The sequence below is a fragment of the Naumovozyma dairenensis genome, chromosome 7 (genome assembly GCF_000227115.2).
Source record: "Naumovozyma dairenensis CBS 421 chromosome 7, complete genome".
Lineage (NCBI taxonomy): Eukaryota > Fungi > Ascomycota > Saccharomycetes > Saccharomycetales > Saccharomycetaceae > Naumovozyma > Naumovozyma dairenensis.
In genome coordinates, this window is record NC_016485.2 from 825,658 (window position 1) to 838,811 (window position 13,154).

Genomic DNA, 13,154 nt, shown 5'->3' on the forward strand with positions numbered 1-13,154 from the left:
TTTTCCATTCTTATATTTTTAAAATATGTTTATGCTTAAATTTCTACAGCTAATTATATACCTAAATAGTATTTAATAATAAAAAAGAAGTTTTCCCTTGATGTTTCGTTTTAGGAAAAGCTATTAACATTGTGGGTGACAGATTACTGTTGGGTTAGCCAAAAAAATTAAATATATCCACTCACGCTGGGGGTCGAACCCAGAATCTTCTGATTAGAAGTCAGACGCGTTGCCATTACGCCACGCAAGCTTTTTTGGATGTTTTTTGCTGGTTTTAAGGTAGTTTTGTAAATGGATATTCGTCTTGAGGTTCAGATATATAATCACCATCTAGCTTTAGTGTCTTCTCACTTATAGGCATATTGCTGGAACGATACTTGTAGTAAGTGTTACTATTAATATCCTACGGTGAATCTTTAGATATCAAGTTTGGTACAATGTCCTCTAATATGAGGCGAAATGACTACAGAACCTGGTAAATGCTGGAATGATATTCTTGCTAGATGGTACTATTAATATCCCACAATGAAAGTTTAGATATCAAGCTTGGTATAAAGTCTTCTAATATGACACGAAAAGATTATCAAATATGATGAAGACGCAAAGAACCACAGACACCGACGTGACGCGACTAACATCGAGTTGTACAGGTCTACCACCTAAATATATTCTTGTGTTTTCTTATCCTGCCATCTAGAAAGGTTATAAGTAGTACCAATAACTCGAAGTTTCAATTCCTTGATTTTCCTGTTGTTATATTTTTTATATTTTATATTTATTATACGTCATATTTTTATTACTTTTAAGAGAACGAGCTCTAATACTTATATCATCAGAGACTATTAATCATAATTAAAATAAACGCATATAAAGCTTATTGACATTCAAGATGGATTTTTACAATACGAATAACACACGATATCAAAGATTGGATGCTTCCAAGCGTATACCTTAATGTGTAGGGCCACCTATAATGGCGCTCCAATGCCTACTACTTTATCCTCGGCGTCAGGTCTTTTATACTCAGTGGTTATTAGCGCAATGACCTTTTATTATATAACAGGTTATCGATTCAACAAAATTGCCAGTTACGGCAGTTTTGTTGTTTAGTAGTATTTGTTGAGCGTTATTATAATTTATGAATTCATGACATTTGTTAGATTGACATGCAACTTGATCAATAACGATGGAAATGCAGAGAAAAAAGACTGTGGAAGCAACATTGTTGTATAAGACCACAAGTACATAGCATATTGGTTTGTAGCCATTAGTCTATGTAACAATATACAAGAGTCGGAATCTTACAATTTATTACTATACCACTAAAAATAACCACTAAGTCTATAAGCTAATCAAAGGTATATTGTAATATGTAATAAGTTCAATAGCGCTCCTAAACAAAGACAGCAAATAGTACAGATACTAATTGGTTAAATTATATTATGTCAGAAGACAAGACTTTTTTTAAAGCAAGAATGAGGTATTATTTCTTTACTCTAATTCCCTTTTCCTGAAAGGTGAAAATGAAAAAGAAGGAAGAAAGAGTTGCAGAAACTACTTTCTTTTGTTCTTTTACTATACGAAATATATTATTTACCTTAAACTTTATTTAAAAGCAATTTTATCTTTTTAAAAGTGACATTTTTTTCTATTAATCTTTACTTATTCATATATTCTCTTATTTATTCTACTTTTCGACACTTTTCAAAAAATTGGTGTTTTTTTTTGTTCTTTTGGTTTTCTTTCGTCATAAATCCAATCATTTAAACCAGGTTTCTTAGAAACAGGGTTCAGAATCGTTTGATCCATAACCTTAACCTTGCAAAGCAGCGTTAATAGCTGGTTCTAATCTATGAGCATACCATGGCAATTTGATGATACAAGCATGAATCAAGGCATAATCAATATCACGACAAACAGCAGAAATGGCAGATTCAGTAAGGATGGACAAAGCAATAGTAATGTCTAAAATACCTTTTTGGATGTTGAATAAGGAGAAACCAGTACCTGGTAAGAAACATAAAGGAATGTAATCATTTAGATGGGTTTTGATGTCTTCAAAAATGACAGTCAATTCAACGATATGAGGGTGAGTGTAATCGTTGTGGACTGGGAAGGAAGCCACACAGTAAGCGGAGAATAAAGCAGTTAACAAAAAAGCTAATTTGGTGTTCATTTTTTTTTAATGGGGTTGAAAGATTGGTTGGTTTGAGTTGTTCCTTTTTCTTCTTTATTAACAAGAAAGAAATCTAACTGTGGTAAAATTAAAAATAGATAATAATCCTTTATATAAGATTTTTTTTCTGATCTCACGTAGTCCAAGTCCTTTTTATTATTACTGCATAATAATATTCTGTTGACCGATGTGAAACCCCCTATTGAATTAAAATTATTCAAAAATACCAAAAAAGTTTAAAAATACCTTGGAGATAACGTTATTTTCAAGATCGGTTAAGTTGGAAAATATGTATTTACAAGTTTTAGTGATCGTATAGGATACATTCACAGATGATTTAAAAGAATGTTGGGAATTTACCTAATAAGTACATGGCATTATTCAGTTTCGTCCTTTAGTTGACTTTTTCACCTTTGAACTACTACGTTACTATGTAGTTTACAAATAAAGAATGCCAAAACGTACCCAAATACAGCTAGAATAGGCCTGCCAAGATTTGCTTCAACAACTCCCGGTTAATACAGCTGCTCTTTCTCTCCGAATTATTCTTCGGCCTTTTCCTTCCGGAGTTCAGATCATATGTCCGATGATTTACACTTGAAAGAAATTTTATCAGATCCTTTTCGTAAGATTTTCCGCAGAGACAATATTAAACAGGTACGTACGTAAGTGAAAAGAACACAACTTCCGATATATATATATTAGTAGAGTAGAACCCTTTTGCTGTCGTGGTATTTCAGTGCAACTACATTCTTAAGAGTGTGCTATTGGGCAAAGAGTAAATCAACCCATACAAAACAATTACCCTTTGTTGGAAGAGAAACCTAATCAAATCATCCAACCCTGCCGTCAGTGAACGGCAGGGAACAAGCATGAACTTCTTAGTAAGAGGCCCTTCCCGTGTAACGCACGTACCTCAGAAAGAGAACAATGTAAGTATGCTTTTTTTCTGTACATATGTAGGAAGTTTCTGAAGGTCAATGTCTTGTTTCAAATTAATGAATTAATAATGAAATCAAAATAAATTGACCAAGCTAATACTTTCCTCCCCCCTTATTTTGCAAAATACTGTCACTTTGATAAGGGATGGGCGGACGTTATAACTCTCTTTTGGGCCAATAATCTACAAAATCAGGCAAAATTGGCTATTTCAAACCATTTTTGGTTTTTAGAATGTTACTAAATAGGATGTTATGTCGGGTTTCTTACGGAAAGTTGACCGGAAATAGACCTTTCATTGAGAACCCAATTTCTAGAATCTAACGTAAATCGGTTTTAAACAAGAAAAATAGCATTCATTCATGAAATTATAATAGCTAACTTTGGAAGAAAGACCGAGGAATTGATAACTGGAATGTTTCAAGGATTTTTGTGTTGGAATAGAAGGGTTTGTGCGTCATCAAATCACCAATCAAAAGCTACTTTTGTTAAAAAAGTGTTTAAAACAACAAGCATATTTTTTATTAGTTTCTTACTTTGTAATCACTTTGTATGTTTTCCTTTGAGAACAAAATAACCTCCTTAAAAAATTCTTTTTGTTTCATTCTTTCTTAACCATTAGTTCATTGTAGGACTATTCCTTACCTATATACGTAGTTGAAAATCGTCTTGCTGGAAAGGCAGTAGTGTAGAGATACGTCATCCGAGAGTATAGATGAGATTTTGGGCAATTACCCGAAATTCTCATATCTCTACCTACACATTGAGTCATTCAGAGAAGAGAGCTCAACTGTTTAGAAAAATAAAAACGAATATAGATTAGCTACTTTCTATCACACACGTAAAGAAGCATGGGAAACTATAGATTAATTTAGTAATTTAAGTTTTGGAAAAGAAATCGTCCAAATGTTTGATAATTATTTTTTTGTCATTCATTCATCGGTGGTAGTATATAATATGAACCTATGGGGATATATTGTATAGTACTAATGTACTTACCAAAAGTTATGCACTCCATAAATTAATGCTTTTTAAATGAGAAGATTCCTGTTTCTTTTCAGGATCGACAATTTTTACGGGTTGCGCTTCTCTTAAATCTATGTCATCTTGAAGAGTTAAATTTTGCAAAGTTGAAGTAGCCACATCGCCTTTAACAACGGATGTTTCAATAGATGTTTTTTGGCACAGTTCTGTGGTTGTAATTAAAGGATTTTTTTTACTGTAAGTTTAAAGTGGTCACTTGATTCTGAGTCTAGGATAGTTAGTTTCTCCTTCTTGTTATCTGAACTGCCGTGAATTAATATGGAGGAAGCCCCAAAGGGTTTTGTCGATATCGAATTAGATGGAGCCAAATTTTGTCTCCTGGAATGACGGGAATTTCCTACTCGTAGAACTAACTCTTCACTGTCATCTTCGCTATTTTCTGACTCAGATGAAGACTTTGCATTCGTAGAAAACTTATTTGGAGAAAATTTACGATTGAGGTCACCTAATGATAGTACACTAACATTATCGGAATCTATACCAAATTGTTCATATGGTGGATGTATTTCATAACCGGGTGAATATGTCGAATAAGAGGAGCTTGTCCTTGTCGAAGATTGCCCAACACTTCGTTCATCTAGCGCAACAAAACCGTTGAAGATGTTGTTTTCATTACCACTATTTTCACTATCATATCTAGGATTTGTATTAGAGTTTGGAAATATCTCTTTACTTTTGTCTGCATTCTCATTTGATCCAAACTTTGGGGAGACCCCTATTGGTGAAGTCGCTAAACTCTTCCCGTTGGAGCTATATGTATCCGATTGATTTCGTTGCGGATCAACGCTTCTGACGTTTGTATTTCTCTGAGAGAAAGATGTGCTACCGAACCTACTTTCAGACCGCTCAAATGGTGACCGGAATGGGTTCATTGCAAATGAAGGTGACTGAGTGAACCTTAGACGGGAAGCATTACGTTGACTAATATTAGATATATGCTTATTAAAGTCTGATTTACTTGATGCATGTGTTTCGGCATAAAAACTATCCAGCGACGCAAATGACGAATCTACTGGTAAATCAACTATGGTCTTTTTCTCAAACTGTTGGTCAAATTGTTCTAATTCTTCTTGGAGGGCGGTTTTAGAAGGAGCCTCTTCGACTATTGGGTATGGGACGATCACAGACTCTTTTGCTACATTGTTGAACTCTAAATTATATATATTGTCACTAGAATTTTTCGAATTATTCAGATATTTTGGTGAATATAAAGAGTTATTGGAAGTGTTGATTGAGATAGTTGGACTGTTTATAGACGACCCATCTAAGGGCTTATCATCTTCTAGGATTGAACCCTTAGAATCTCTTTTTAAAGCCGATATCGCATTCCTAATTTCTTTGCTAGAGATAGATATTTGATCGCTTTTATCATTTTGACTCATTTGGAAAATACTCTTTTCTTGTTGCTTATACTGTATTATTTCTCCTACTTTATTCGTTATGTGGTCAAAATCAAAACAAACAAATGGATGTTTTTTAATATCTTGGATGGAAATCCTACTGGTTGGGTTTTTATCTAATAATCTTTCTAACAAATCTTTAGCTAATTCATACTCTTCAAATGATGCAATATTTGAAATATTATTATTTTGTAGTACCTCAAAATCAGGAAAAGTTACAGGATCGTTCACAATTTTGTCAAATAATTTTAACTCGAATTCTGACACAAATGGAAGTTTTCCGAATAGTAGACAATACAGTGTTATACCTAAAGCCCATATATCAATTTTGAAAGAAATGCATGAAACATTAGAGAAGGAACTTCTCTCCAAATTAAATTTCTCGATTGCCTCAGTTCCTAAACATATTTCAGGTGAAAAAAAGACTGGTGTTCCAACAGTTTTAGTTAGCTCTAATTCATCATCATTATTATCGATTGAACCTGTAGCTGCTAATGATACACCGAAATCAGAAATCTTCACCACATCATCATGATCGATTAACAAATTGGCAGGTTTAATATCACGATGAATTATACCTTGATGATGTAAACATTCCAATCCTAAGATAACGTCTCTCAAGATTTCTCTTGCTCTTTGAAACGACATTTGGGGTGGCCCTGCTGAATCGATTTCCAATTGTTCTCGAGGACACCATTTAATCTCTCCCTTTTTGCAATACTCTAAAACTAAATAAATTTTTCTTGACTTTAAATCATCTAATATTTCTATAAGCTTGACAATATGTTCATGGTTACATTTTTTCATGATTGCAATCTCTTTCTTAATTCTGTCTAATGAAGATTGCGCATTAGGTGTTAGACTATGCCGACGTTTTTCATATCGGTTAACGATCTTAATGGCAACTAATTCTCCTGTTCTGGTATCTTTAGCAAGCTTCACTTTCCCGTGTTGTCCAGTCCCTAAATCCTTTATAATTTCATAATTGTTTAGTATTTGCTTTTTGGAAATTGGGTCATAACCCAGTAGGACTTTGTTTGTTTCCTTCACGTTATTTCCAAAAGATGTAGGTGATGGGGAATTATATTTCAAGGAGTTCAATGAAGTAACCGAGGATGGAGATATTAGCTTCCGTCTCTGTCTAATTTGCATACTTGGAGTTTCTGATAATGATCGCTGAAGAGAAACGCTTTCCTTCAATGGCGAGAAATGCATATTCTTATTAGGAGAGGGAGCCATCGCCTCAATGGGTTTTGATTCAGTTCGTTTGAATATTATAACCTAGGAAATCTAGAAATTAGGGGGCTATACGTTTTTTAAGAATGTGTCAATTGATTATATAATCAATGCAGCACTTACGTTAGCGAAGTCGGTTATATTGTTCCAAGCGCAATGGTTTTTAAATGATAGGATAGAGATATCGGTCAATAGCTTTACGTTATAGTTTTTGAGAAGCTTAAAGGTGCAGATTATTACGATCACTAATAGACAAGTTAGCAAATGCGTCTATTGGGTTACCTATTGGGCTAGGATAAAAGGAAAAATTGACCGTACTGCGTAGTAATAGAATGTTGGTACGTCTTAAATTTTACAACTTCTGGAAAATTTTCGATCGGAAGAAGCGCGGGGTAAAAATGATCCTTTCAAGGTCCGAGAATCATTCGAGAAAAATCTCGAAGTTTTTTACAACCCCAGGTTTTTGGGGCAAATACTGTGTGTGTAAAGCCAAACTCAAAGGAATTTCGTATCAACAGGTAATATTTTTCTTGAATAAAAGGTTGGTGAGTACTGCCTAACGATATATATTTAACTTTAACTTCAACTACGCATATATGGGCGTTTATAACCCTCTGTTGTATATCGTTTCCATAGATTTAGCCGCCCAGCCCGTTACGTTTGAAACTGTAAAATGACAATTCTTTTAAATAAAAGAAAACTCCCATAATAATCCTTTGGAGCATTATTTATTGTTTCTGGTCCTTTATGGGTTCCGTTATACGAATGACTTTCTTTCTATACTTTTGGCTTGTCGCATACAATCTCGCAAATGATTTTCTCACCATATTAAAATAAACATATAATATCCTTTCCTTAACAACTAAAAGAATAATGTATTTACCATAGCAGATGGAGAAACGCCCATTTTTTTCAAAAATATAACGATTTACTCTGGAATCAATTCAAAAATATGTCGTAAGTTTTATACAATAAATCATAGTGTTTGCAGTAATATATATGCATTGTTTCTGAAGTCATTTTAAACTACCTAATGTTTATATCAGAAAATAGAGAAATTACAAAGAATATTTACTTACTGGCTTTTTGTTTCCCCTTCTTTCCATCATTCGTTATTTATTGTTTGATTCTTTTGCTATTAGAAAAATAAATAAAACCCCAATACTTTTACAGTTTCTCCTTAATTGTCAAACAATTAAAAAGAAATTCTAATATTTGACAATATTTTGGTGTAGCGAAACGCAGATGGTAAATGTAGCGTGAGAACCGTTTCCCTCCCACTAGTAACCCAGAAAACATATATCGAACTAATACTATAATATACAGTTTATATATTTGCAAAACAGGGCGTAGAGTTAAGATGTTAAACGATAAGTAATACGGAGAGCTCCTAAATGACTTTAATCATCGTCGTAGACAAGATATAACTGCATCAAAAACACCTCCAAGCGTAACACCAGTAACACAGTTGTTTAAACAGCAAGTACTTTTGCCTTTGACATTGTATGGGACCTTGATTGGTGGTAGTTGAGTCGACGATGGGTCAATTAACTAGGCCCGTCAATATCATTATTATAATGTCCATCTAGGTATAGGAGCATCCTCTCAACTTATGTACGTAAGAAATTATACGACCACTTTGTGTTCCTTGTGCCTTACTGTTTGCTATATATAGAAAGGAGAAGCCCTTTTTCTTGGTACCTCTAGACTCTACGTATGTACCCTCAAAAGAAGGCATTAAGTAGAGAGGTGAAGAAAGAAGGTCCAATTTCACCGTTAATAATTTCCTTTCAACTTAAAAGAGATGTGGTAATAAATCACCAGAAGATACCGAGTTAGGAAATCACATATATATCCAAGGGAAGGCATTGTGCGAATCTAGAACCTATCGATTTCTCTTGCTTTTTTGTGATTTATATTTTGATGCCCCTGAAAAGTTCCTATTTCTTTGAATTTTTAAGGGTATGTAAATAAGAAAACGCGAAAAACGAAATACAACAACACGAAACGTCTCTCAAAAAAAACAAAGATGTCAGGCAACGGTATTTGAAGCCCTAGTACATTTACAGATTTGGCCCCGTCTGGAAACTAAGCCGACTTTTTTGTACGAGGTAAAACCAAACAAAATTTGTAACCCTAGTTGATCACCATAACAACGGCTCAATAGGGAATCCACCCTCATTCAAGAGTAAGAAAATACCGCAGCCCACTCATTAACCGTTTCAAATATAAAAAATCCATTCGAGATGACAAAAAAAAACGGTCAACAAACGATAGCGCTTTTGTACGTTTGTTTGTGAAGGAATATTTCCGCGGCCAGTGGATGCAAAAGGCCTAAAGATTTTGAAACATGATATTTGTGTGTTAGAAGGGTAATACCAGATCAATATTGGATCAGAGGTTAACCTCTGATGTGGGCAAGGAAGTCAACATTATCCTCTCTCTTTATGGAGATTCCAAAGCTCAACAGACTCATTTAAAGCTTTCTGGTCCGTTTTGCGATTGTATTCTTGTTACAGTTATTAATTTATACTAAACTCCTACTTGTCATCTTCTCAGTATACTAGAAAGATCGTAACTAAAGTCTCTTATCCATCCAGTTATTCTTGTCAATTTCTTTGAAAACGAACTAAAATTCCCACAACCTATTCTGGAAATATCAAGGTAAACCAACTCCCACCAAGGTTAAGATCAAAGCGTTCTACTTTTTATCCATAGAAGTATACTGTGGCAAGTTATATCAAATATTTAACAGCTTTTAGGAGATCAAAAAATAATCCAAAAGGTTTTAACACTTTTTCTAGGAGAGGGTTCCCATTATAATAAAAACATTCGCTCTAGAAGAAATAACAACCGATTAACTGACATTTCCAACATGGTATGTATTTTCTTTTCCTATCTCTTTCTCCAAAGACAATTAATGACTAATTTGCTTCTTTTTTGGATACTCAAAACTAAAATCTCAGAATATACTTTACAGGCATCGATGAATTCAATTATGGAAGATCAAGATAGTTTATGTGCACAATTTGGGTTCATTTTACCAGAATGTTCTTATTAATTAATGATGAATCTAAAAAACCTGATCTAACAGCCCTATATTGGATGCTTTTAATTACAGTACTTCTTTCCGAGGGGCCTAATTTACCCTTACTAAAGCTTCTATCTGTCCCCTATTAGCGCGAACAAAGCCTAGCCTGAGTTGCATTCTCCGAGGAAATTTCGTCGGAAAATCATGACGGAAAACTTCACGATAATAATAGATCGAGAATTTTTCATATGAGACCCCATCGTTTATACATACGTATTGGGTTTTACCTCTCGAGGAACAAGTCTCTTCAGATCGTCTGATTTTCGTTTGCAACTTTTTAAGAGCTATTATGTTCAATAATTAATATAACCAATAAGAAAGATCTAATAAAAAATATAGTATACTCAAATTGGATATTTTGGGTTGACATTTATAGACCTATCCTAACCAAGCATCATCCTGTTAAGAAGCAAACAAGAGCATCATATCAGTTGTCTCAAAGGAAAGAGCAAAAACGCTATTCAAGATCAAATAAACTAACAATTTTCATTCTTTATTTTCTTTTTCATTCCAGTATCCTGAATCATTTCAATCATTCTCTAATTCTAATTCTAACTCGAGAGTTTCAAGCTTGAATTCCATTTCCAACACTGTTTCTTCAACCAACGATATGACACATAATCATCAAACACAACATTCCATAAATTCGATCCAATCATTGGTTGAACCAGTTACTCCTCCTCCTTTAGGCCAAATGAATAATAAGAGAAATCATCAAAAGGCTCATTCATTGGATCTTTCAGGTTTCAACCAATTTATATCTTCCCAATCACCTATGGTTTTAATGAACACGGTCTCAACAAACGATACTACACAGGCTTCTTCCAATAATGGATTGAATTCCTCATATATTGCTGCTGGTCAAACTCCTACAATCTTACCTCAAATTACAGAGTTTACTTCTTCGATGAACGACTCTAATTCGACCATCAGTACTCAGAATAATCCCAGACCATTCCATGATAACAACATCACTACTAAATCCTCCGTATCTGCTATTTCTTTGATGAAAAATATCACCGATGGAGTTGCATCGTTACCTGTTGCTTCTACTACCCCTTCATTAAATGCCAAAAACAATTCCAGTAATAATATTGGACATCATTCAAACCCCAGTTCTTCTTCTTCAATGGCAGAGTTAGCATTGACTCCCTTAAAAGATTTGAATTATCTAAAGTTAGCTACCGATCAGTTTGGATGTCGATTTTTGCAAAAAAAATTGGAATCCCCCGCTGAATCAGATATTGTTAGAGATTTAATGTACGAGGAGATCAAACCATATTTCCTTGAATTGATCTTGGACCCTTTTGGTAATTATCTAATTCAGAAACTTTGTGATTATTTAACTGTTGATCAAAGAACAAATTTAATTAAATCAATTTATCCAAACGTTTTTCAAATCTCTATTAACCAATATGGTACACGTTCGTTACAGAGGATAATCGATACTGTTGATAATGATGAACAAAGCAATATTATAATTGAAGGGTTTTCTCAAAAATATACATCTATTGAACAAATTGTCACCTTAATAAACGATTTAAATGGTAACCATGTCATTCAAAAATGTATCTTCAAATTCCCTCCTTCCACTTTTGATTTTATCATCGATACAATTACTGAACAAAATAATATCGTTGCTATATCCACCCATAAACATGGTTGTTGTGTTTTACAGAAATTGTTAAGCGTCTGTACTTTAGATCAAATATTCAAAATTTCAGTCAAACTTATTCAATTTTTGCCAGCATTAATTAATGATCAGTTTGGTAATTATATCATTCAATTTTTGCTCGATATAAACGAAATAGATTATTATTTCTTACCGGAAATATTCAATACATTATCAAATGAATTATGCCAATTGTCATGTTTGAAATTCTCTTCAAATGTTGTTGAAAAATTCATCAAGAAATTATTTTCTAATGTTAGATATCAATTGCAAATGAACAACATTGATGCAAATACCTTGGAAGTACTGGGTACTTCAATGAACATTTTACTATCTATTGTGGATATCTTTACTATCAATTTAAATATTCTAATTAGAGACAATTATGGGAACTATGCCCTACAGACTCTCTTAGATGTCAAGAATTATTCTGTCTTATTGGAGTATCCAGGTAATAAATTTGTTACAAATGTTCCACACTTCGCTGAATTTAGCCACGAATTCACGACAAAGATAAACAATCTTGTGATATTAACAAAAGAACTGCTTTCTAGTATCAAAACCACATCCTATGCAAAGAAAATCAAATTAAAAGTAAAGGCATATGCAGAATTAACAGGTATATCCTTTCCTGACTTATCTCCAAAAAAACCAAATAATAGTAATAAAAATCATTATATGAATTATAATAATACTATTAACAGTGTAAATAAGAATAAAAATAACAGTTACCAAAAGCAGCACTCCCGTCATTTTTCATTGCCTGCAAATGCATATCATAGGAGAAGCAGCAGCTCGGTTATACCATCCATATTTTCTCAGCAACAACAACAACAGCAAGCACCAACACAAGGCCAACTTTCTCCTGGTATGAACAGCATTTTTAACTCTCATAACATGTCTCCACTAGGATACCAACCTCACCAATCACAACCAGCACAGCCAATTACACAGCCTATGCTAGGCCAAATGAATATGAGTATGCCGCAACAACTTCCATTGCAACAGGATTTCTCTTCTAGCATATTACCAAGACCAAATTCGAGTGTTAGTTTGCAATCCATTCCATCACATCTTACATACCCTTCATCATCATCCCAGTTATCAATTCCACAAACTTTTGCCGGATCCGACAATAATATCAGCACTAATAGTAGCAGCAGTATGCTATATTACCCAAACAATGGTATCAACAATTTTAATGATAATATGGGTAATCCATTGATGTCCAATCTTCCATTTTCTAGCAATAATAATTTCAATCAAAGACAAGCTAGAATTGTAAGCAATCCTTTACCACAACCTTCATTTTCGAACAACGGTGCTTTCGCAGCTAATATAAACCCTGTTTCTCCGGTTCCAAATCTGTTTTCCAGTGGATCAAGTAATAACGCTGACTTCATTAATAATTTTAATTTCCGCTAAAGAACTAAACAATTGTAACTATCTCACCACCTGTATACTTAAACACTATTGCAATTACAAAAAAAAACTTACGCTGGTTCAATAAAGATATCTTAGTAACTGAGACGAATAAAATTAAAAAAGTAAAAAAAAAGTAATAAAAAAAACAATTAAACAAAAAACAAAACAAAC

At 33.6% G+C, this 13,154-nt stretch overlaps 3 protein-coding genes and 1 non-coding gene across 4 annotated transcripts; 1 reads left to right on the forward strand and 3 right to left on the reverse strand.

Annotated features, from left to right (window-relative positions):
• Nucleotides 1–178: 178 nt before the first annotated feature.
• NDAI0Gtrna9R lies at nt 179–250 on the reverse strand. The gene has a single exon. It is a non-coding gene; the product is annotated as a tRNA-Arg (tRNA).
• A 1,563-nt stretch (nt 251–1,813) lies between these two features.
• On the reverse strand, nt 1,814–2,176 carry NDAI0G03460 (uncharacterized protein; the record flags this gene model as incomplete). Its single annotated transcript, XM_003671318.2, has 1 exon — nt 1,814–2,176. One exon carries the CDS (start codon nt 2,174–2,176, stop codon nt 1,814–1,816), a length of 363 nt encoding a protein of 120 aa, XP_003671366.2.
• A 2,141-nt stretch (nt 2,177–4,317) lies between these two features.
• Nucleotides 4,318–6,798, reverse strand: TOS3 (serine/threonine protein kinase TOS3; the record flags this gene model as incomplete). Its single annotated transcript, XM_003671319.2, has 1 exon — nt 4,318–6,798. One exon carries the CDS (start codon nt 6,796–6,798, stop codon nt 4,318–4,320), a length of 2,481 nt encoding a protein of 826 aa, XP_003671367.2.
• Nucleotides 6,799–10,496: 3,698 nt separating this feature from the next.
• MPT5 (Mpt5p) lies at nt 10,497–12,983 on the forward strand (the record flags this gene model as incomplete). The annotated part of the gene is made up of 1 exon (XM_003671320.2): nt 10,497–12,983. The coding sequence occupies one exon, from the start codon at nt 10,497–10,499 to the stop codon at nt 12,981–12,983; it is 2,487 nt and encodes an 828-aa protein (XP_003671368.2).
• Nucleotides 12,984–13,154: the final 171 nt, after the last annotated feature.